Source organism: Monodelphis domestica, chromosome 6 (genome assembly GCF_027887165.1).
Source record: "Monodelphis domestica isolate mMonDom1 chromosome 6, mMonDom1.pri, whole genome shotgun sequence".
Lineage (NCBI taxonomy): Eukaryota > Metazoa > Chordata > Mammalia > Didelphimorphia > Didelphidae > Monodelphis > Monodelphis domestica.
The window spans coordinates 173,314,381-173,339,299 of NC_077232.1; the positions used below are offsets into that span (position 1 = coordinate 173,314,381).

At 36.4% G+C, this 24,919-nt stretch overlaps 2 protein-coding genes across 6 annotated transcripts in view; one reads left to right on the forward strand and one right to left on the reverse strand.

Annotated features, from left to right (window-relative positions):
• Positions 1-5,020, forward strand: part of SCOC (short coiled-coil protein) — a 59,627-nt gene extending 54,607 nt beyond the window's left edge. For all 5 annotated transcript variants that reach the window (XM_007496301.3, XM_056802720.1, XM_056802722.1 and 2 more), the window contains exons 2-4: positions 1,279-1,347; positions 1,447-1,530; positions 3,406-5,020. In XM_007496301.3, the coding sequence (XP_007496363.1) occupies positions 1,279-1,347; positions 1,447-1,530; positions 3,406-3,548 (296 nt within the window). In that variant the 3' untranslated portion in view covers positions 3,549-5,020. The remainder of the gene's footprint in view (positions 1-1,278; positions 1,348-1,446; positions 1,531-3,405) is intronic.
• Positions 5,021-7,296: 2,276 nt separating this feature from the next.
• The window catches only part of CLGN (calmegin), a 79,738-nt gene continuing 62,115 nt past the window's right edge, over positions 7,297-24,919 (reverse strand). Inside the window, exons 12-15 of the mRNA XM_007496300.3 lie at positions 20,690-20,809; positions 20,352-20,511; positions 16,599-16,690; positions 7,297-7,989 (exon numbers count right to left, since the gene is read on the reverse strand). Of these exons, the coding sequence (XP_007496362.1) occupies positions 7,909-7,989; positions 16,599-16,690; positions 20,352-20,511; positions 20,690-20,809 (453 nt within the window). The 3' untranslated portion in view covers positions 7,297-7,908. The remainder of the gene's footprint in view (positions 7,990-16,598; positions 16,691-20,351; positions 20,512-20,689; positions 20,810-24,919) is intronic.

Sequence of the window (24,919 nt, forward strand, 5' to 3'; positions counted from 1 at the left end):
TTATTATTGTATAATTCGTACCCTTTTTTGGGTATAAACTGACCCTGAGAGGATCTTGGAAAAAATAGGCAAGTGGCAACTGTTAACATACTGTATATCTGGTCAAATGACAGGAAAATTGGAGTCAGTTTATGACATTAGGCAATTTGTAGTGTATTTTAATTGCATAATTGGTAATACTATAGGGAATATACATTTAATAGCATCTTCTTTAAATGGGTAAATTCCTACAAATATGCATGTACTATATATACATATAAATGTGTTTCTATACATGCATTTGTCACACTTTTCCTATTTGTTAGTACTTGAACTTATTAGAAGTATTTCCAATTTTTTTTTTGCCATGTTTGGGTTGGAGATAGAAGTGCTTAATTAAATCAGGTACCTGCAAGGTAAAAGATTTACATTAAAAAAATACTGTTCCTAAAACAATACTTAGCTACCTACCTCACAAGGTTCTTGGGAGGAAAGTGTTGTGCTGTATAAAAAATTAGTTCTTTCCACAGAATGATAGATAAGTAGAATGTAAGCTTCTTCACAGTAAAGACTGTCTATTATTTTAATCTTGTATCCCTAGTGCCTTGCTTCATTCTAAGCATGTAATAGATGCTTTTTGTTGAGTATTTCAGATGTAGCATACTAGTTTGAACCAAAACATTCAAACCAGTCAGTCTTGGGTATAGATTTAAACTTTGTAGTCTTTGCAGAAGATTCAGCAGATATTTTTCTGCAACTGGATATTTTTAAAAAGCAGTTATTTAGCTCAAAACAAACTTTATTTCCCCCTTTCTTCCCCTCATTTGTTCAGGCATTTATACAGAAACAACCCATACTCAAGAGTGAAAGGACCTTTGTTTGGTCATCTGATGGGATATTCATTGGTATAGTGAATTCCCATATGAGTAAATTCCATCTACCCAGGAAGATAGCAGCTTCTGTGAACCTTGAGAAAATTGTCTAGAGGAGTGATGGTGGCAGCTAAATTGTACATAGGTCATTGTGGGCTGCATCTGTAATCTGTTTTATTATGTTTTTATTTAACTTTGTTAAACTTTTGCGAATTACATTTTAATCTATTTAGTCCACAAACAATAAGAAGTTAAAACAACTTGCTCACCCTCACAGAGGTAAGACTTCCCGACTCTGAGGCCAGCTTTTTCATTATGCCAGGCTGCCTCTTATGTGTTCATATGATACAATAACCAAACCAACCATGTCTTTTCACAAATAAAGTGAATTCACAAATAAACTTTACCCTTTTTCCCCCTTTTGCAGAATATTTATCAAGGACACGATATTCAAGAGAAAGTTTATATCCTAAGATGATGAATGCTGACATGGATGGTATGGCTACTATTTTTATCCTGGTTCATTGTTTAATGGACAGTTTTGCTCCAAAGCCACCATCGTCTTAACTTTGGCTTTTGTTTTTTTTAATCACAGCTGTTGAGGCTGAAAATCAGGTGGAATTAGAAGAGAAAACACGACTTATTAATCAGGTGTTGGAACTGCAGCACACACTTGAAGGTTTGAAACTTTCACATTATAATTTTCTTGAATGAAGTTCAGTCAACAGATTCATTGGTCTTTTATAGATTAGGAGAATACCTTTAAAAAAAACTACCCCCAAAAGATTATTTAACAAACTGTCATTGGATGCATTGCTTACTTTGATTCCCTTCCCAAGACAGTGTTAGCTATTTGGGGAGAGGGAAAATTATATATCTCCTAAAGAAGTATGGAAAGGTAATAAAGTATAATGAAAAGAGAGGCATGAAAAATTGGACCTAAAAATTCACCTTTGACTGTTAATAGTTAAGTGACCAGGGGTGAGTCAGCTTCAGTGTCTTGATCCCAAATATGGAGATAAAATGCTACCTGTAGTGCCTAACAGGGTTATTTGGAGGCTTACAGGAAAGTATATATTTAAAATACTTTGTGAATTCAATGTCAACTTTTGTTGGATTGAGTATCTTGTAGTATCGGGATTTTTAAAAATTCTACTCAGTAAATATTCCCCATTTCATATTCTTTGCATTAGTAGCTCTCAGGGTCTGTAAGAGAGGTATTTTCACTAACACCTGTGTATGCTTTTCCTAGGAAAATTATTGGGGAAAATTAGACATCACCATATGTCCATTTTCTCAGCCATTCTGCCAACTAAGCATCTAAAAGATAAAGATGATACACAGGACATATTTAATAAGTTTTTTGAGTAGAATTCATATTAATTTGAATATATGATCAATGGCACCTTTGAAGTTTATATGGCTGGTTATTAGGGAAACTTGATATGGTTTCCAGATGAGGTGACCCTAGGGATCGGAATTGAACCTATAATTTGCAGGTTAGTACCAGGAATTAGGAAGACCTGGGTTCAAATCTAGCCTCAGACACTTCCTAGCTATGTGACCTTGGGCAAGTCACTCAACCTTGTTTGTCTAGCCATTTCCCTTCTTAGAGTTGTTACTGAAATAGAATGTAAGGATTTTTTTTTTAACTTGTTTGGGACACTGAGAGATTAGTTGATTTGTACCTAGGCCTTCCTATCTCTCAGGCCAGTTTCTCTATTCTGCACCACCCTGTAGATGTGAACTATATGACAGAAAGGAGGAAACATTACTCATCGCATAGTAGCTATTTGTGAGGTAGTTTGTAGTGCAAAAATCATTTACCCCACTTTATGAATAAGGAAACTGAAGTTCAGAGATTGAAGTGACTACCTTTGATCACATAAGTAGAAAGTGACTGAGCTAGAATTTAAATCCATGGGTTTTTTTTTAAATTTAACACTTCTTCTGTAACTTTCCTATAAACTCAACTGTTGGGATTTCAAGCATACCATGCAGGATCTGCTGAGAATAGGAATCTATTGAGGTATTCATCTATTGAGAATTAATGTAAAATATGTTTATTGTGGCAAAATGGGAAAAGATATGTTTGTCAAAAAGCAGTATGACTTGAATAAACTAGAATTGATTTTACTATAATATTGCACTATTTTCTAAGACATTATTGGCCTATCTGAACATCATGACCATTTATTGGTGAACATTTTTCTATCTGCAAATAAAAAACTTTGCAGAATGTTACAAAGGCGAGAAAACAACTTTTTTGTAGTATGCCCTGTTAACAGGCAGTCTCAATAAAACACAACCTGCCAAAATAGCATGATTTTTTTAGGTTAGCAAATGTATTTTCTTTCCTAAAAACTCATTTTGCTGTCAATAAGATAATTAAGTATTTTGTCAGCTTTTCCTTTTTCTCTAGGATCAAGTTGAATGAGTCAGAAAACAGGATAATTGATCACAATGAAACCTATGGAGCATTTATTGACTAGTTTACATGAAATAATGTAAATGTTTCAAGCAATTTATTGCTGCTTTAAAATTTTTTGAATAGATCTTTCTGCACGAGTGGATGCAGTGAAGGAAGAGAATCTGAAACTGAAATCAGAAAACCAAGTTCTTGGACAATATATAGAAAATCTTATGTCTGCTTCTAGTGTTTTCCAGACAACTGACACAAAGAGCAAAAGGAAGTAAGGAGTTGGTCCCTGTTTTACTTCTTAGTATTGCTGCTGGGCTTGCTTGTTTTTCTCCTTTTTAATCTGCATAGGCTCTTTAAAAGTTAAAAAAAAACAACAACAACAAAACAACATACCCATTAGTTTGTGGCTTCATTGAGTACTTTGGAATATATGGCAGATGTAGGCAGAGTTGAGAGCACTAACATAATTTGAGGTTACCAGTGACTTTATGTATATGATAGACTTTGAAAATGTGCAAATGTATTGTAGAGATTTTATAATTAGAATTGCATATATTTGTTAATAAAACTTGAAGATGGATGTTTTGTCATATTGGATTTCATTTGCAGGGTTAAGTAAACAGCTGACTCGTTACAGAATCACTTAAAACTTAAAATAAGTTAGCAAAATAATTTCCATTTTGTGGAAAAGTGACCAAAATCATATTCTAAAATGTATAGCTTTATCTTAACTTGCCAACCATCTTGTGCCTCTTCCCATTGTATCTCTTTTGTTCTCACCATCAATTTACCCTAAAATTTGGTCACTTAACTAACCTATTTAAATACAAGAATCACCCAAACTTTAAGTGTTTAAAATAAAAGGTTTTCTCAACTGAGACGTATAGTATAATTTGGTGAGTTAGATCTGTTGGCTTGCCCCTGAAAAACTGAAGATGACGGACAAATGGTATGGGAAAAAAAAAAGATTACTCTTTGGAACCTTCATTTGCTATGAGAAATTAATGTGTATTTCAAAATAGGAATAAATTTCACAAAAATAATTCCAGGTTACATCTCAAAAATATATGAGCAACCTGTAAACATGTGAACTCTGAATCGATCCAATTTGCTATTTAATATCTAGTTTCTTTGGGTTGTCATTTGGAATAAAGTGGGGTAATAGTAAGTAATTTAAACTTGACTAACCATTGGCCAAATGTCAATCTTCAAGGATTCCAGTGTCTAGAAAGAGTAACATTTGCAAAAAATCTTGAGTTTATCAGTATTACATGCTTAAAATGGCAGTTTTGCTTGTAGTACAATTATAAATTTTTGAATGCCCTAATTATCTCCAAACCCAACTATTTGGGTTTTAGGCATGTTTTGGTAAAAAAAAAAAATTTTTTTAATTCCAGTACAGATTCCACTTAGCATGGGAATCTGAATATCTATTGAGAATTAAATGTAAAAATATTTTCGTTATGGCAATGGGAAAGAGACCCACTATTGTCAGTTATAATGGCTTTATTAGACTAGAGCCACTTTTAATCAAGGAATAATCTTATGTTTTTGTATGGATATGAAATTAGACAAAATGCTTGTAGCTGTGTGTGTGTTGTGTGTGTGTGTATACAAACAGATATATATAGAGAGAGTAGTGAAAGTAAACATTTTGCATCCCATTTGTGACCTTTTATGTAATTTATGAACATTTAAAATTGTATTGCAATTCTGAATTTCTGTTAAATAAAAGCTTTTTTTTTTTTGATTTTGTGTGATTTAATATGGTCAAAATGTGTATGTAGTTTTCTCTCTAAAATGTCCAGTATATGCCACACACCTCAGGTATCCTTCACCTGACTGGAGTTACCTCAATTGTAGTTGTAACCAGATGCTGCCAGCTTATATTTCACTAGTAGAACACTGCAACCTCCTCAACACTAATAAAACAATTAACTTTTAACTTGGTAACTACACCTTTATTATGTGGGCTTTGTTTATACATATTCTTCTAGTTTATCTGTGATGCAAATTTTTAGACAGGTTATAGATCTGAGAATCTAATTTGTTTTTTAACAACAAAATTTTCTAGAAACAATTGTCTTTAATGGAAAGAGCAATTTCCCTTTATTGTTTGTCACAACATCTAAAATGAAAGGTGTATCTATACTCATGTAATGGGTTTGTCTTTGGCTAAATTTTCTTCACAGGTATAACTAATTTACATTAAACATAAAAGTTTACAAGAACCCTACAATCAATAATGCACTACAAAACATTTTCTGGTTATGATAGCTGAGCTGACACCTATTAAATGTAAGTAGAAAGAATCCAGTAAGAAGTTGGTGCTAAAATAGTAGGCAGGGCCTAGGACCTAAGAAAAGCCAATTAAATCCCACAGTGGCATAAAGGAGGAAAAAAAAGGATTATGTTTGTGTATGAAGAGGAAATTCTTAAATAGCCTACTTCCCAAACTTCAATGTGTACTAGTTCAGTAGGGTGAAAGGGAAGCGTGTTAGTTTTTAGTGTTTCTGTATTAATGATGTTCCAATCTATAGGAATGTAATTTTTGGCTATTTTCTCAAACACAGCTTGAAAGAGATATAAAAACTGAACACAAATGCTATGGTAACTTAATTTTGTAAGTAAGCTTCCTAAACGTAAAATCTGCTTCCCCTAAAGACTAACAAATAGCACATGAGATTATAACGTGGTGAAATTCAATCTTTAAATGAATTAAAAAGGCTATTCTTAAAAGAATTCAAGGATAAGTAGCTACAACTTATCTTTGTCAAGTTAAAAAGCCTTCATTTAAAGGCTATTAAAAAGAAAGAAAAGCAAAATGTAGTTATGAAATGAAGCCACTTGGCCTGTGTTTACTACATTGCAATAGAACTGGTATGTAATCTTAAACCTAATCAGAATTTTCTCTCCAACCGTCTACCATATGCCCATTAGGTTGACCAAAAATTGTAATTGGAGCAGGTCTGTTACAAATCAGGGAGATCAAATTTAGTGAAACTTCTAAAACAAAGAACATACATGAGGCATGTGCATCAGTAAAAGGGCTTCCACAAAATTTGAATGTGAATGAATTCCTTAAGTTTCCAAAGTTCACTTTTTGAAATAGATTCTCATTTACAATTCTTCATGATGCCTAATTTGTCAAACACACTGTGGAGAAAATCCAGAGCATTAATTAATTTGGGAAAAGGCCTTTCAAATCCTTGAGGCTGACTATACATTATCATCTTTTGCTGAGATTCTGTATCAACACTAAGTATCACCATCAATTAGTTCAGTGTTTGACAATTATTTTCAACCTATTCTGAAACAAATGGCTGGCTCACTAAGGGAAAAGTAGGTTTCTATTAATAGAATTACAAGTATACAAAAATGAAATTCATGGGAAACATGAAGGAATCCCAAAATAAAGGGTATGCGGAGGTCCTTTGGACAAATTGTTTTGTTGAAAAAGTGTGGCTGGTTCCTTTGAAACAAATGTCAACCAGGTGAAAGCAAAAGGTCCTGAACTGGTTATAAAAAGACATTTTTAATACTAATTAGCTAGTATGTGACCTTGAACAAATAACTATAGTTTTAGACATGTTAAAATGGTAATAAAATACATGCCCCTTCCTGTTTTCAGGGGACACTGTCAGGGTACAAAAGGGATTTGAAATCCTATGAGAAAAGGGAGTAGACAAACTCTTTATCGTTATAACTGACATTTTTTTCAGTCAATATCTTAAATGACCAGCTAAACAGAAATTTTCAAAAGCCTCTCTCCCACAATAATTTTATCTGTTAAAAAGGCTAAAATGTAAAGAAAAATATTTATTTTCATTTCTATTTTAAGGGCAATGTACATTTAGCAAATTGTTTCCTAACAGGAGTAGGCCATTCTGGCTCAGAACTATAAAAGTTTTAAAAATTATAATCTGTACACCATTTTAATAAAATTTAACATCTTTTCATTCAAATGTAAAATATGTTGCACCAGTAACCAGTGATTCCAGGAATGACACTCAGACAAGTCAATGTCTGTCAACAGAGCACCTCTTAAATTACTACGTAAGTAATTTATTTAATCAAATCTTTTGTTAACAACTGACCATAACTATAAACTGACACAAACTAGATAAAGCCATGTACAAATATTTTAAATTGTTGAGAACCAAATACAACCACAAAAAAAACTTTATTGCATTTAGTTCTGTACAACAAAAAACTATCCCACTTCTGTTTGATTTGCTCTACTGTAAGTTAGCCATTTTCATTAAAAGGAAAATGCAAAAATTGATTTATCCAATTGCAATGGAGAAATTGCAACAAATTCATTCCCCACACACATTTTAAAGAACTAAAATGATCTCCAAATGACTTAAACTAAGTAAACTCTAATGATATTACTGCTCTTAAATCTGTTATTTAACTTGCCATTTTTCTTTTATTCTAAATGAAAACACCAGACAACTTCACAAGTAGTGTTCTTCCTCAAGAGGAAAACTAAAGGAAATTTAAGAATAAAGAAGAATAAAGAGGCTGGCTATTGGAAGCAGGAGGTAGAGAAAGAGTCAAGTCCAGTGATTGGTATATCCATGCTGGCATGTCAAATATTTCCTTCAGGAACTAAAAAATATTGGAAGGATTTCAGTCTTTTCTTACTCTTCTTTTACGTACTGATTTTACTGGCCCGTCTCCAGACCCTGTACTTTCATCCGCTTCTTTCATCTAAGAAAAAAAAATGTATATTAGTACTTCTGTTTCTGAACACTTTCTTGTGAATGATACAGCTATAAAGGCATCTAAGCACTAAATTTTAACAACCTTATTTAGGTACTACCTTCTGTGGATTATTAATGTTTATTATGACCAATAACAAACAATGCAGCCAATTTCTGTTAGTCTATATGCCTAACTCCTAGATCTTGTGAAAATAAAACATGCTAATTACCTTGATTTGCTCCAATCTACAGAATGACCCAACAAACCAAAAATTTTTTGTGGTGACTGAAAAGTAAACCCAGCTGAAGGGCAGCACCAGTGACCATGAAACTGACTTAGCTCAGAGTTATCGGCTATCCTTGGACTTTCTGAAAGGTCTTCCTTTACCATCATCAGCTGGCCTAAGACTTAGTGTCACCCTGCTTATCTTGTCTCTAACTCCAGCCTTGGACTAGCTCCCCAGATATCTTGACTATCCTCGATGTGCCAAGAGGTCAGTGTCTCTGTTCCAGAATTAGGTCTCTCCCTTGCCTGGAGCCACCTTCACCCTTTCAGCTCTCCCTCCTCAGATCAGCCTGGTGCCTGCCTGCCTTTGTCCAGCCAACTTCCCGGCTGGTCTTGTCATTCTCCTCCCCACATGCAGCCACATTCTAGGTCAGGCCCTCACCACGTGCTGAATGCCCAATCAGAAGAGCTTCGAAGCTCTTTGGTCTCTGCCTCCACTCCAATGCCTTCTCCACGCAGCTGCCAAAGGGATTCTCACAAATCATGTCATCCCATGGCTAACGCACTCCATTCACCCTCTATTGCCTACAGTAGCACCTACAACGCCACTACTATTTGACATTTATGACTTCACCATCTGGCCTCATCCTGCCTTTCCAGCTTCTCCCACTATTCCTCTCCTTGTGTTCTGCTTTCCATCCATGCTGGATGACTTGCTGTTAAGACACACCTAACAATCCATTTCCAGTCTCTGTGCCTTTGCACTGACCATCTTCCATTCATAGAATGCAACCCCAATTTACCTTTGCTTCCTAGAATCCTTTCCAAGTTTCCCTCAAGATTCAACTCAAGCATAATTTCATGAAAACTTTCCTAATGCTCCCAATTATTAAATAACTTTTGTTAATTAATTTTATATGTATATGCTGTAAGTCCTTTGAAGGCAGGGTCTATTTCACCTTTGTCTTTGTAGTCTTGGTACTTTAGTAAGTATTTAATCAATGCGTGCTGATTGACTTCAGATACAGAGTATCCCATCAATTTAAAATTCATTTTCTGTTTTATTCAGCACATTTCTAACAGTAGAATGTAAAGTTCTTCAGGGAGCCCCTCAACTTACCAAAGTGCTTTAAACATAGGAGGTACTTTAACAAATGCTTGTTGAATAAACAAATGAATAGAATTATGATAGCACAGGAAAGACCAATATGCTTATCTTCATCAAGTTTCTGGTTTGGTCTTTTTTCCATTTTCTACCCTTTCATAATTTATAAACTAGTCTTAAATCACAGGGCGAGAGTTTTAAAGCTATTTCTTTTTTTTTTTGTAACCCCTACCTTCTGCCTTAGCATCAATAGTATATATTGGATCCAAGGCAGAAGAGCTGAAAGAGCTAGACAATGGAGGTTAAGTGACTTGCCCAGGGTCACACAGCTAGCAAGTATCCGAGGCCAGATTTGAACCCGAGATCTCCCATCTCTGGGATTGGCTTTCAATTCACTAGTTCCCTAGCTGTCCCCAACACTGTTCCTTTTTACAGAAATAAGAGATCAAAATTTTATCTCAACACTGGATCTTCTCTACAATCTACTTTATCCTCTGCAATTTATGAGCTGCCAAAGTTGATCATGAAAATAGAGTAACTAATAAGTTGGCTATGAATTCATATTATTATCTTAATTGTGCCCTCATCATGGCATGAAAACTTTTTCATTCATCTATGATCATCCAAGTTCTAAGCAAAAACTCCTCACCCCATCAGCCTTTCCCCTTACCAGATGACCTTGCTCCCTGCTTTACTGAGGAAACAGTCCTGAGCTGCCTCCATCACCAGGATCTGCTGCTGCACACCACCATCTCTGAACACCTTCAGCTGTCCTCTTTTCTTCTGCTTAAGTCTCAGAAAAATAGGTGGTCGCCCCCCTTGTCAGGAGAAACTTCTTCTTGTACCCTTTAACCCAAGACTTTCTGACTGCACTGGAAGTAGGCCCCATCTATTTTTCTCACATACATTCTGTCACTCTACCTCTCATCTTTTCCTTCTTACTGGTACATTTGCTGCCAACTTTAAAAATGCTCAGGTAGCCCTCATTCCTTTAAGAAAACAACTTTCATTTAACCCTGTCATCTCCTTAAGCTATTGTTCCTCCTGAATCTCTATGTATGTCTGAATATTTAAAACATATATGGGTATCCCTTCCACATCAAGGGAGATTAGGGGATGCAATGCCCCAGAAATCTGGAAAATCCAGGTAAAATGTTTTGACCCTCCCTTCACACCAGAGGTTGAATTTTTCTTTTTCTTTAAGGTACAGTACTTTACTGTAAAATCTTAGTTAAGTATCTGGGCATAGGCTATATGTAGGTCAATGTTAAGTTATCTCTACGTTGGTAGTCTTTGTATGTCACCTGCTGGCTTTTGTGTTCTTTTCACAAAGTCACTTTCTGATTATTTTAATTCAAATTTTTTGTATATTTATAGTATATTTTTTTAAACCCTTACCTTCTGTCTTGGAGTCAATACTGTGTATTGGCTCCAAGGTAGAAGAGTGGTAAGGGCTAGGCAATGGGGGTCAAGTGACTTGCCCAGGGTCACACAGCTGGGAAGTGTCCGAGGCCACATTTAAACCTTGGACCTCCCGTCTCTAGGCTTGGTTCTCAATACTGAGCTACCAGCTGCCCCCTATTTATAGTATTAAAAGAAAAAATATGTTGATATTTTTACTATACATATATTTTATGAATTTCTGAGTTTCTAGATTTTTTCTGTGTCATCTGCTGGCCTTCATGTGTTATCTGTGGCTTCCACAAAACTCCCCCAAAATTCCCATTTAATTTCTTATGTTGGCCCATGACCTATCGAAAGTTCAATGGGGAAAGTCATGATGTGCAAGGGACACAGATAGCTATAGAGAGATCTAGATCCACACACACACATGTAGTCTCTGTGTATACACAGACATTATCTACACACACATGTATTATTACTGTATGTAATGTTGGTGATGTCTTACTGTGCATTTACTTTTATCAGAAACAGAGAGAGTGTGCGCACGCATGCATGCTGGGAAGGTAGGCAGGAGCGGAAGATGAAGGATGTTAAATGCCAAACAGCAGTTTTCTTTAACCCCAAGGGCAGTCAACTGGGCATCACATGTCGAGACCTCCCCTTTCTGAGTCTGACTTTTGCCAATCACTCATGTTAACAGCCTCGAGTCCATCACAGTGCAAGGGCTCAGGTACAAAAGGCCACCCCCTAGGAGTACCTGGGTGAGAAGAGGGACGAGGATGAAGGAGCGCCGCTTTGCAGACAGACCTGACCAGAACTTACCTGTGCCTGGAGGTATGGGGGAAGGAAGAGAGGATCAATCAATCCATCAACATCAAGAGGCACTGTGCCAGGTGCTGGGAATACAAATACGGTAGCCTCCTCCTTGCACAGCCATACACCTCCAGAGAGTACAGTACTGAACAGTACTACACAGTGAACTTTATTTAATGTTGGTGAGGTCTACTGTGCATTTAACATCAATTAAATTTATTGTGTATGCGTAGAAAACCACGTTCTACCTGGGGTCAGCAAATGCTCGCTTCTGTCTGAGGTTTCCGCCATCCACGGAAGGTCCTGCAGAGTATCTCTGGCAGAAGGAGGAGCCCTACTGTGCAAAAACAACCAACCAACCGACCCAGTCCTTGCAGTTGGGGCATACAATTTCAGACGTGGTCAAGTCAGTCAGAGAAGTCGCCAAGTAAGGTAGCCAGGTGAGAAATGAGGTATTTGACGGTCCTCTCTCCTTAAATGAAGGATTAGAATCCAAGATCCTACCTACCCTCCTGTCAGAAGTAGGGGCTAGTAGTAAAGTAGACAACCCAGGCATGAAATCTTATAGGATGATAAGATTATCCCAATAATGAGCTTCCTGAAGTCAAGTCAATAGGAAAAGTCCCAAAGCGTGTGGAAGGATGGAAGAGAAGGTGCCCTCTTCAAGCAAGCTGATTTGAGATAGTTTCAGGGCATCCAAATTACGATGTCCCACATATGGTGGATGCCTGGAGGCAGGAGGACTCATCCCTGAATTAAAGTCTGGCCTCAGACACTTACTAGCTGTGTGACCTGGGCAAGTCACTTCATCGTGTTTGTCTCAGTTTCCTCAAGAAAACTCCAAATATGGTCACAAAGTTGGACACAACTGAAACATGACTGATGGGTGACCACAAGAGAGGAAAAGGATCGGGGAAAGAGGCATAAGAGGGAGGGAGGGGAGAGAGAGAATGTGCACAAACAGGAACTGGGAGTCGTTCTGTAACAATACAAAGGAGTGGGTGAAGTCATCCCAAAAGAGAGCACAAGAGAGGAGGCAATCAGACATGTTAAAGAGAGAGCAGTGTCATAAAAACCCAGAGAGCAGCACCTAGCCAGGAACACAGACTATCAAATGCAAGGGAGGTCAAAGATGAAGAGTGAGAAGGCATCACTCATGTAAAAATAATTCCTGTAACTCCCAGAGTCAAGTAAGATCATGTACGTAAAGGAGCCAACCTTGCATCTCTTGGTCATCGAAATAGATCTAGAAAACATCCCACACTGAAACCCCTGACGCATTTAAAACTGAATATACTAGAACCTTATTACAATCTGATTCACCATTTCAGAAGAACAGGTAAAATTAAGTTTCCTAAAATGTGATGACCTATTTCCTCTCTACACACCTTTGTTTCCTTATGTACAAATGGAGGGACTTGGTCTTCATAATCTCCCAGGTTTTTTCCAATTCTAAATTGTTTCTGCTCCTGTTGGTTCCCTGTGCAAAAACTTTCAGTGGCTCCCCACCACTTAAAACGTGAACTCCTCAGGTCAGCCCTCTCTTCCTTCAATCTGACTCCAACCTATGACTTTCCTTGCCTTATGTATTTCACTAAAATCAAGCTACTTTAACCTCTGGTGTGCCCTATCTTCTCTAAGAACAGCCTTTTTGATTCAAAGTACTTAGAGAACCCTTCTGTATGTGTCAACAGCCCTACTTCCCCAAACAGCAGGATCTACTGATTTCCAGTACCACCTTGGAGAAGGACTTCAGTAAATAAGGGGCAAATCCAGCTTTGTTCCCCAAAGCAGGGATCAATGATTCATTGCATCTTTTATACCCACCCCTCCAGGTACCAATCTCATAGCTCCACATTATGTCATCTTCTCTCCCCCCTTTCCACAAAGGCTCTGTTCCTTGTTTCTTCTTGGCCAGGCACCTCTTTTTGTACACTTCTATGCCACCACTGAACTAACTAGCTCCATGTAGCACTGCCATTCCTACAAACGTTATAGTGCTTTTCATTGGTTTGGTTTTCTTCCACAAATAACTGACACCATAGCTCCAACTGCTGTCTACTACAGTTGTCTCTTACTGTTTGCTATTCTCAGAGAAGTGTTATAGCTTTTTGAGAATGAGATATAATAGGGGTTAGTTAATGACTATCTTCTTTGCCTTCCATGTAGTGGGTCTTATCACACCTGACAAAGTTTTATCTTTTCTGTTCCTTCTCCTAATCAGTCAAACTGTTTGGAATCTTTTTCTGGATCAGAGAAAAACATCCCATTTCCATCTGCCTATTTCCCATCTTATTACTACTATGTGGCTGAGACCAAACCACAGAAATTGTCCTGATGCTCAAAGAAGCCTTGGAAAAACATTAGAAATAATAATTGCTAACATTTATATAGCACTTTTGTGCTAGGTACTGTGCTAAACATTTTATGATCCTCACCACATCTCCAAGAGGTATGTGTATTATTTCCATTTTACAGTTAAGGAAACTAAGACAAGGAAGTGAAATGACTTGCCCAGGGTCACATAGCTAGCAAGTATCTGGGGCCACTTATGAATTAGGACCAGCTCTCTACTGATGCACCACCTAGCTGCTGATCCTACAGGCTCTTGTGGGAAACAAAAGGCAGGAGAAGGACTCGTCACAATAGCAAAGACTCCTGTTCTCCTTACACTGATTTCACATACTATTCTATTCCACTTTAGTTTCTAGTGAAAGTGGCTTTTCCTAGCTATTCCACAGAACTTGGCAGACACCTCCTGTGTCTGTATACTCAGTTGTCCCTTTTACTTGGCATGCACTCCCCTCCCCAGTCCACCTTTAAGATTCCTTAATTTAATGCCTTACAGCTCAGCTCAAGTGCTAAATTCTCTGTGAAGTCTTCTCTGGTTTTCTCTCTTTTCAAATACATAGAGCCCTCCCCAGTCTCTTCATGGTCTCCATCAAGTCTTATACATTTCTCACATTGGCCCTAACCTAACAAGCATCGTGAGGGCAGAATTTTGTTTTCGTTTTTCTATCCCCAGAATCCAGCACAGTGATGGCTAATATAATAGGTACTTGGCCAGTGCTTATTAAATTGATAAAGGGAACAGAGCTAGTCTTACAAACAGGAAACTTTGCTATTAGACCACTATGTTGATTCACTTTTTAATTACCACAAATATGAATGGAAGCTATATGATACTGAAAGATGGGGGGAAAGATTGGTTTTCTTTCTTTTTTAAAACCCCTACCTTCCATCTTAGAATCAATACAAATTGGTTCCAGGGTAGAAGAGGGGTAAGGGCTAGGCAATGGAAAACAAGTAACTTGCCCAAGGTCACACAGCTTAGGATGTATCTGAGGCCAGATCTGCACCCAGGACCTCCCATCTTCAGGCCTGCTTTCTACCCACTTCAGCCATCTAGCTGCCACCCAAAAGACTATTTTTCATTAAGTCATCCTTTAGGCAGGATAAAGATAACAGTAAATTGAATATGATTTTAAGCTAAAGGAGGTAGAGAGAAGAGGCAGCAGATTTGGCATTAGAAGCACCTGGGCTCAAAGCCCAGCGGGCACTTACTAGCTGTCTGACCTTGTGCAAATACTCGCCTCTTAACCTACAGAATGACAAGGGCACACTTGTTGGATTCTCAGAGTCCAGCTCTATGCTTCTGATCTTCCAGAGGCAGCATGGCACAGAGGGGCAGCTTCTGGCGCTTCTGGGCTTGCCACCCCAACCTGGGCAGTTGTCAAGGTTCCAGTCTACATTGGCAAAGGGAGCTTCCTCACCAGAAGATCCATCAATGCCAATGGAATGACAGGTCCAGTCCTTATTTCTATCACCACGTGACTCGGATGTCCACTATGATTGATTATATATGACTATACCCACTAACACAATAGGAAACAGCTTATCTTATAGTTCTTTCCATCTCTTACCTTGAGAGAGTATTCTTTTAAGGTGTAATTTTATTCAGAATTATGACCTGCATAATTTGTGACATCCCTTAAAAAGGCAATTCCTCCCCTCAAAATCCCAATCCCAGCCAGAAGTTATCTTTTTTAATACTTTAAAGTATTGAAAAATTACATTTCAATAAAAGAAATATGAAATTCATCTCAAATCATTATCAAGTGTATTAGTAAATAATAGCTGATATTATAAATAAAATACTTATTTATATTAATTATCCCTCTGATCCTCCTAACCCTGTAAAATCTAAATAAGGATTATATCGACATTTTATGAAATAGAAAATTAAATTCAAGAAAGATTAGATGACTTGTCTATGGTTATACTGCTACTCGGTGGTGGGGGCAGGTCTCTCCTCACTCAAGTCCACGGGTCTTTCCACAACACCACCACACAAAATGAACATGAAACTAAAAATTCTTGGGACAAAATCTTATATAAAAAGGTGTGTGAACATCCAGCTCAGTGCTATGGACACAAAGTAAGTGATCAATAAACATTTATTTATGCCATTAAAACATTAACTTTATATTAAAGAACAACTTATTTTCACAGCTGTCATTAGAGGGAAATGATTTCCAAATATCAAGAACATTTTAAAAATTTACAAGGAGGGGCAGCTGAGTTGCCCAGTAGACTGAGAGTCAGGCCTAGAGATGGGAGGTCCCAGGTTTAAATCTGGGCCTCAGACACTTTCCAGATGTGTGACCCTGGGCAAGTCACTTGACCCCCATTGCCTAGCCCTTACCACTCTTCTGCCTTGGAGCCAATATATAGTATTGACTCCAAGACAGAAGGTAAGGGTTTAAAAATTTTTTTACAAGGAATGATACCCTTTATGTCCTCTAGTACAATTCTACTAATTGAAAAATGGATATAGTTCAAATGGCATCTTTAGGATTAATCCATCAATAATTAATCCATCAATAACGATTGCATTGGGAATGAAGATAATATTAAATGTTATTATTTTCCTAACTTCCTTAAAAACAAATTCATGACAATCCTAAGGGTTGTAATGCTGTTAAGAGAAAGTGAGATGGAAAACTGACATAAGCATCTTTGACCATATCAAATTGAAACTAGTTCCTTTCTAGTTAAGAGAATTCACCTCATCTTCTGATCCAGATTTATTGCCTTCTTCTTGCCCTTCTATAGTTTCATTTTCTCCTTCACTCTTTTCTTCAGTCTCATCTTCTTCCTCTAGAATAGAGAAGTCACAGAAATGTTTCACTTTGTAAATTCAGAGCTATGTTATTGAAAATTACCAAAAATACAAAAGGATATTATAAAGAATACAACAAATCCTTCCATTCAAAAAGTTCCTGTGTTAATTGTAATATAACTCATTTTGGTAAATATTGTCTTTTGTCATAAAATTTGAAATAAATAATTCATATGGTAGCAGATAACTTTATTTCAGTTTTGAAAATAACAGACTTCTTTCTTTTTCTATTTAACTTTTTCCCCCAATTATATGTAGACATAATTTTTGACAGTTATTTTCAGACATTTTATGATTCAGATTCTCTCTTCCATTCTCCTCCCTAAGGTGGTAAAGAAACTGATACAGGTTAAGTTAGTGCTTTCATGTAATATATATTTCCAGATTCCTCATGCTATAAAAGGACACATAAACATAAAATAAAAAACTCATGAAGAAAATAGTGAAAGATGACCCAGTAGATAACTTTTTAAGGAAGAGACCAAAATATCATATCAAAGTGTTGAGTATTCAACCTATATATCGTGTGAAAAGTTGATGTTTGTAGAGAAACCATTATTCCTTTTCTTTTTTTAAATTTTATTTAGTCAATTTCAAACATTATTCCTTGGTTACAAAAATCATATTCTATCCCTCCCTCCCCTCCCCCTGCCCTTCCCTTTGTTGACACGCAATTTCACTGGATATTACATGTGTCCTTGATCAGAACCTATTTCCATACTGTTGATGTTTGCACCAGGGTTTTCATTTAGAATCTACATCCCCAGTCATATCCCCTCAACCCATGTAATCAAGCAGTTGTTTTTCTTCTGTGTTTCTACTCCCACAGTTTTTCCTCTGAATGTGAATAGTGTTCTTTCTCACAGATCCCTCTGGGTTGTTCAGGATCCATTATTCCTCTTCTTGACAATAACTCAAGACAAATGTGTCTACTCTTTTTTCATGTCATGATAATATATTGCCCCTTCCTTTTGATTTCTCGTGCTTTCTCTCCAGTTACTAGTCACTTATGCTCTTCTATGCACTCTATTATTTCAGACATTCAACATAAAATCCACCAATCTCTCTTCTACAGATATAACCAAGTAAGGATTACCATCACCAGAAGGATTGAGGAGACCACATTTGTGGACATATGCTGGTAGTTCAAAGCAAAAATACAGTACTACCTACTTTTCTTCCCCAATGTGGCAAAAAGGACCACAAAACAAAAAGCCCACTAAGCATCATTAGGGGGTGAAAGGGGCCTTACACAAATAAAAGTAATCCAAACACTAGTCCTCTGTTTCTGGATCCATGATGCTGGTAATAACTGGGTATAACCCAGTATTTCAAACACACTTCAATACCTATGTCTTAGAAGGCTCTAAGACAAATGAGTCCAAATTTGCTTTCAAATAACATATGAACAGGTTGCAATATATTTAAAGCAATAATAAGCTACACAGTTTCTCTTTCTCTACACAGATATACAATTTCAGTCTTCTAAAAACCTATTTTGATTTCTAAAGCACTAGAGGATGTGTGAGTTGTCTAAAAGTCTTGTACTTTATATCAACTATGTATTATATAAGAAAGGTGAATTGGGGATGAGCAAAACGTAAGGCTGTTCTTCCACACAGGAACAATTTAATAGCTATAATCTACAAAGTCCATTCAAAGCCTTCAAATTAATTTCACCACATAATCTTCATATAAACCCTTTTAGACAGGGTAAGTATTTTTAATATTAATTTTCCACATTAGGATAGCAAAAAGATATTTAGGCTCATCCAAAAGAAAAAACTAAAAATAGGAATTAGAATCCAGTGATTCTTAGAATCCAGTATTGCATTATCTATACCATGTATTTCTGTCATTCCTAAATAAGGCAAAAATCCACTTGAAAACACAAAATTCAAGATCCAACTCCATATTCATATCTTTTTCTTGAGGCATATAAAGGACAACTATAAGTAGTGTATCAATTAAATAGAAAAGAACACATCTTATTTGGATTCAGAAGTGAAATTTTGAACATTCCTCTTGTGTGCTAAAATGTGATTACCTTCCTAGAGGAATAAAATGCATACTTGCTCTATATTTACTTGGTCTTTAAGTAATTTGCTATTTCTTTTATCCTAATTCTGGATCATTTCAATATATAAGCATAGCAGACAATGATGAAATCAATTAATTCCTCTTTAATATCTTTCTATTTTCAAGATCTACTAAAAATCTCACATCAAAACAAACAAAAGAAGTCCCTCAGGGCACAGATGAACATAAATTTAGTAAGATATCATTTTTTAATTTTATATTTGTATTCCTATATCTCTCTCAGAAAATAAATTATATGGAATCTCTATTATATAAGTATTATTTATATAATATATGTCTATAATCTCAAGGGATGCCAGAGTTTTCCAAAAATAGTCTTCTAACAAAAACCTGACAGGTCATTTGGAGTTTAAACCACCTTTTTGGCATTGAGGTCGATTTGATATTCACAATTTGAACTAGATAGAGCACACCTCAAAAGAGTTCCTTCAAATTATTAATACTCAGAACTGTCTAGTGTGGAGGAACAATCAAACCTAGGATTTAGTTCAGATTTGACATCTTCAGCTGGACTAGTTTGGAAGAGAGAAGGTAGGAAAGAAATTTCAGCAATCCTTTAAGAGTGGAAATCTTGTTCTGTGCAATGGATATTTTGGTGGGCATCTGAAGCAGTTATCTGTCATCTAGTTACTTCAAGTGGTGGGTGGCTACTTGGCACCCACTACATTTACATTTGGGATTCTAAATATCACCTAATCCAAACCCTACCCTAGTCATTAATCCTTGCTATAATATTCTTAAATTGTTACCTAGCATCTTGGAACTGATAGAGAATCTACTTATTAGCACTATTAGGAAGTAATTTCTTACACTTCTTTCTACTTCCTTAATGTCTCTGTAACTTCTACTCAGAGGTCCTAAATCTGCCATGTGGAGCCAGAAATTGTAAAAGCAGTTTTTCACATTATAGCCTTTCAAAGTGCTACAATGAAAAGTGTGCTAATTTTGGATAAGGGATTCTGGGTTCAAATGTGCCTCTGATACCCTCTAGCTCTGTGTGACCTGTAACTTGTCATTAGGTAACTTAGATCTCTCTGAATCTCATTTTCTTATCTGTTGGATTAAACAGCCTCTAACATACCCTTCAGCTCTCAGTAAATGATCCTCAGAAATATTTGAAGATATTCATTATGCATTTCCCCATAATCTTCTAAGAGATGCTGCTGCTGAACTCTTAAGTTCTTTAATGTAAAGTCAAACAGTATCTTCTGTTTCTTTGCCATCTGTTCTTCAGGACCATGCTGATGAACTGTGGCACAAGAAGTAATGGATGGGGCAAGAAGGGGTCAACATCAGCAATTGGGACTTCACTAACTATGCATCACCAAAACCAATGGAAAGGCCTGTCAGACTATGTCTAGAATTGCTTTTAGAGATGTGTCCCTCCTTTGGCACTGGCTTTGGGCCTTGAGCTAAGGTGGACCTATATATCTGAATTAGTCATTATAACTAATACGAAAACTAGTACTTACCAGAGAGCGCTCACCTTTTTATATGAGTGTCTCCCAAATATCTATCTAAATATCACTGCCATCATACCTTTTTCCATTTCACCATCATCTTGATTTTCTTTTTCCTCTTCTAGGTCTGCAACATTTTCTAGGGCTGCCTTCTCCTCTTTCACTTCTTGTTCTAGTGCTCCCTTTGTTTGTGGCTTATGTATACCAGTTTTTTTGTATTCTGCATCTTCATCTTTTTTCTGTGGTGGTTAACATAAGTTAATCTCATTACAATGAGCAATTAGTATGTCACACCAATAATGAAGTATCATTAAAATATTTCGGAAAGTTTAGTTTACTAATTAAATGAGCCATTTGTTTAGCCAACAGAAACTCTGAACACTGAAAAAACCATGAAAAGAAATCCTGTTGTGTTACCTTTCTTGGCCAGCAAAATAAAGTAATCAGTACTAAAGGCAGCCCTGCTGTCAAGGTATAAATGATCCAAAGCCACCACCGCTCTTCAGCAGCAGTCAGCAACTGAGTGAATACACCAGGCTACAAGAAGAAAAAGCAAAGGGAAAAATTGTCATATTTAAAAATTCTTTTTTGTAAAAGACACTCAATCTTGCCAAAGCAGCTGGGTGAAGGAATATGTAAACAAAAAAAGTATTTTATTTGAACACAATATATTTATTAAGGAAAATTTTAAACCTATAACAGAAGTTTTAATATAATTCAGAAATACTTAATAGTGGAAAAAAAGAATCTTTGCAGAAACACTAGCTGGTTCTACATAAGGGAGGTTATAAATAAACCATGCTATTAATATTAAGAAATATCATATTGATAGTCTAAAACATTCATTTCTAAGAAAAATTCAATTATAGGAATAAATGGATTTTTCATTAATATAGTAAAGTTTTTGTCTAAATCCAAGAGCAAATATTACATGTAATAGAAAAAAGTTAGAAGCCTTTCTAATAAGAACAGAGATAAAGTACAGATATCCATTATCACCATTACTATTTAACTAACTATAGCAATAAAACAAGAAAAAGAAAATAAGAATACAGAGAGAACAAAATTACTGTTCTCTGCAGATGACATGATAATATATACTTAAAGAACCCTAGAGAATGGGCTAATAAATTAAAATAATTAATCACTTCATCAAAGTTACAGGATGTAAAATGAATCAACATGAATCATCAGCATTCTAATATATAATCAGCAAACCAAGCAAGAAGAGTTTCAAGGAGAAGATATGAAATATTTGAGATTATCTACTAAGATTTTTCCAGGGAACATATAACATCTAACTACAAAACACTCTGTGCAGAAGTGCAGACAAAATAACTGGAGAAACATTAATTGCTCAAGGTAGATCAAACCAATATCATAAAAATGACAATATTATCTAAATGAATTAACTTATTCTACCAAATGAATATTTATAGAGGTATAAAAATAATTACAAAGTACCTAGAGGAAACAAAGCATATCAAGGGTAATGAAGAAAAAAATGGGAAGATCAGTAACAGATTTCAAACAAAGCAGTAATCATTAAAATGATTTGATCCAGGTTCAAATTAGGCCCACAGTATAAAGAAGCAAACACAGTAGTAGCATAAACTAAAAGAACCTGGTTAGTGGGGGAAGGACTTCATTTATTTTGCCAAAAACTATTAGGAAAATTGAACAGAAGTCCAGTAGAAATTATATGAATGTAATGGAATAAGAAAATTTCCATAAGAAATGATGAAATGGATAATTTTGGAGGAAAATGGGAAGACTTAGGAAATTATGCAGAATGAAGTGAGCAGAATATTGAGAATTACAATAATGATAACAGAGAAAAACAACTCTAAAATACTTTAGAATTCTGAAATGAATACAAAAGAATGAAATGAAACATACAACTCTAAAATCAGAAAAAGACATAACATTTTTTGCATAATGTGGGAATTTGTTTTGCCAGAAACTGTGTAAAGATTTATAGGGAATTTGACTTTTATTTGTTTTGTTTTGAAATTTGCTAAGGAAGGACATTAATTTTTTAAAATACTTGTTAACCTGAAATTTTTTTAAAATTAAGAACCATAAACATTGTTAGATAAGATTTTTTTTAAGTATTTGAAACCACAGAAGAGCTAGAAAAGAGAAAAATAGAAATGTTTGTTTTGCCACAGAGAATAATTAGAATTTAAATTGTGGACAGGAAAATTTTAATTCCAGGAAAATCCTAGGACACTACAATTCCTATTCATAGGCTACATATAAAGCTGTATCTCTCCAGATATACTGTGCCTTTTCAAAGAGGTTGGTCCTAAAGTCATGTCATAATAATTGTACCTTTCATTCAAACAGCCTCTTTCTTCTAAGAAATTCTACAATTAGCCTGACTTTCCCCAAGGATTTACTTATATCCTCCCTCTTTTTAGTCATCTTGAACATTATGACCTCCAGGATGATCCCTTAAAGGTTTGGTGTAGTCCATTTGTTTTTCCTAGCTTTGTTTTCTTCTGTGTTCTTTCTATTTCCTCACACATAATACACCGATATTACTGGGACTGTAAGGTTAAAAGAGTGGTCTTGCTGGTGTTCCACCCCCCTCTCTCATTTCCATTTTCTTTATAACCATAGTTTGGGTTAAATTGCAGTTCCCTCTCAATTGAATGCTGTATTTTCTCAGTTTTATTTTCTTCTAATTTGATATTGATGTGCGCTCTAAAATTTTAATGTAACATAAGTATCTGTTTGTTAGTTGTCAGCAGAGAAATGCTAATTAAACCTACTGGACCCAGTGAAGTGCCAAGAGAAAAAGTACAGGGGGCCTTGGATAGAGTTTGGGGAACATCAAAGGAGACTTGAGAAGTATTCAAACATGGAGGAAAGCCAGGAGTAATGGGAGTCATGGAAAGTAATGTAAATGTAAAGTGTACAAGTTTTTTTAGATCCTTGATTATCCCACTCTCTCATCTTCAACCTCCATCTATGGGTTCTTTCCCTACCACTTTCATATATATATATATATATCTTCACCATCCTTAAAACCAATTAAAATAAAAACTCCTTCACTAGACCCTTCCCAACCAACCCCACTCGACCTATCCTTCTGTATCTCTCCTTTCTTTCTAAGTCAAATGCCTTGAGAAAACTGTCTACAATCACTACCTCTATTTCTTCACTTCAAATCTTCCTAATCTAGTTTCAAACCTTACCATTCAACTGAAGCTGCTCTCTAGAGTTTTCAATGACCTCTTCACTGCCAAATCTAATATCTCAGTCTTCATCTTTCTCAACTACCCTGCTGCCTTTTCCTCCTCATGATGTCCATTACTCCTGGCTTTCCTCCATATTTGAATACTTTCTCAAGTTTCCTTTCCTTTGATGTTCCCCAAACTCTATCCAAGGCCCCCTGTACTTTTTCTCTTGGCACCAGTGGGTTTAACTGTCATTTCTTAACAGCTCCAGTGGGTTTAACTATCATCTCTCTGCTGACAACAAACAAAAATACACATCTATTCATATGTATGAGTGCATTGCGTATGTCTGTATTTTTCTCTACCCAGCTTTAGTCTCTCACCACCAATTGCCCCTTGGATAGTTACTTCAATTGAATACCATGTTTTTTTGTTTTTAATCCTTCTTCTAAATTGAATAGCTAGAAAATAGCTTAAACTCAATAGAGTCTAAAATTGAAGTCTTCTTTCCCTGAAAATCCTCCTCTTCTCTATTTCCCTACTTCAAGAAAGCCCAAACAGAAGGCACCATCCCCCACTAGAAAGCCTAGTCAGGCAGGCTTGTTATATTGACATTATCTTATATTCCTTACTTTCCCTTAGCCCATATAACCAATCGATTGACAAAATCCTGGTATTTCTATCTTCACATCACTTCACTCTGATATCTCTTCATTCATACAGATAACTGTCACAGTTAAAGCCCTATACTATGGCTGGGGTGTATGGGGTGCTCAGGGAGGGGTAGTATCTCTGGTATGGAGGACTTGTTGTGCCCTCCTAGGGCAGCTCTCCAGCCTCTGACCCTCACCTGACACCCAGCTCTCACTTGTGGCTCCCAGTAGTTGCTAGCATGTGGCAGCGGCCACACCCCTGGCAACAGCTTTGACAGGCCAACTAAACCTTGTGAGGATAGCCATCGGGTCGCCGACCCCTGGTGAACCAGGGCTTTGCTCACCCAGCATGTGAAGACTGCTTCGGCCGAACAGACGGAAGAAACCAACAAGAAGGTTCAACGGCTGAGATGGCGACGCAGCAAAGCACTGTGGGGTGCTCAGGGAGTGTTGGAGCACAAAGGACAACACGGCCATCCAATGCAGCTCAGGAAGTCTCCAGGTGTAACGACTTTTCGTGCCACTGGACCCAGGCTTCCAACGCCAAGAGAGTGGGACTGTCTCTGTGCATCAACTTCCACTTAAATCTCCTTCACCCACAAGTGTCTTTGTGCACAAAAACGCACAAAGACAATCGTCATCCTCGGTTACCGAGAGACTACTACTATCCTATGGCAACCATCTCTTTCTAATTAGTCTCCTTGCTGCCTTAAGTTTTCCTTAAGCATGATTACCCTATTCAATATTCTCCAGTAGTTATTGCTTCTACGATTAAAAACATCCTATTTAGCTTTTAAAACTCTACACAA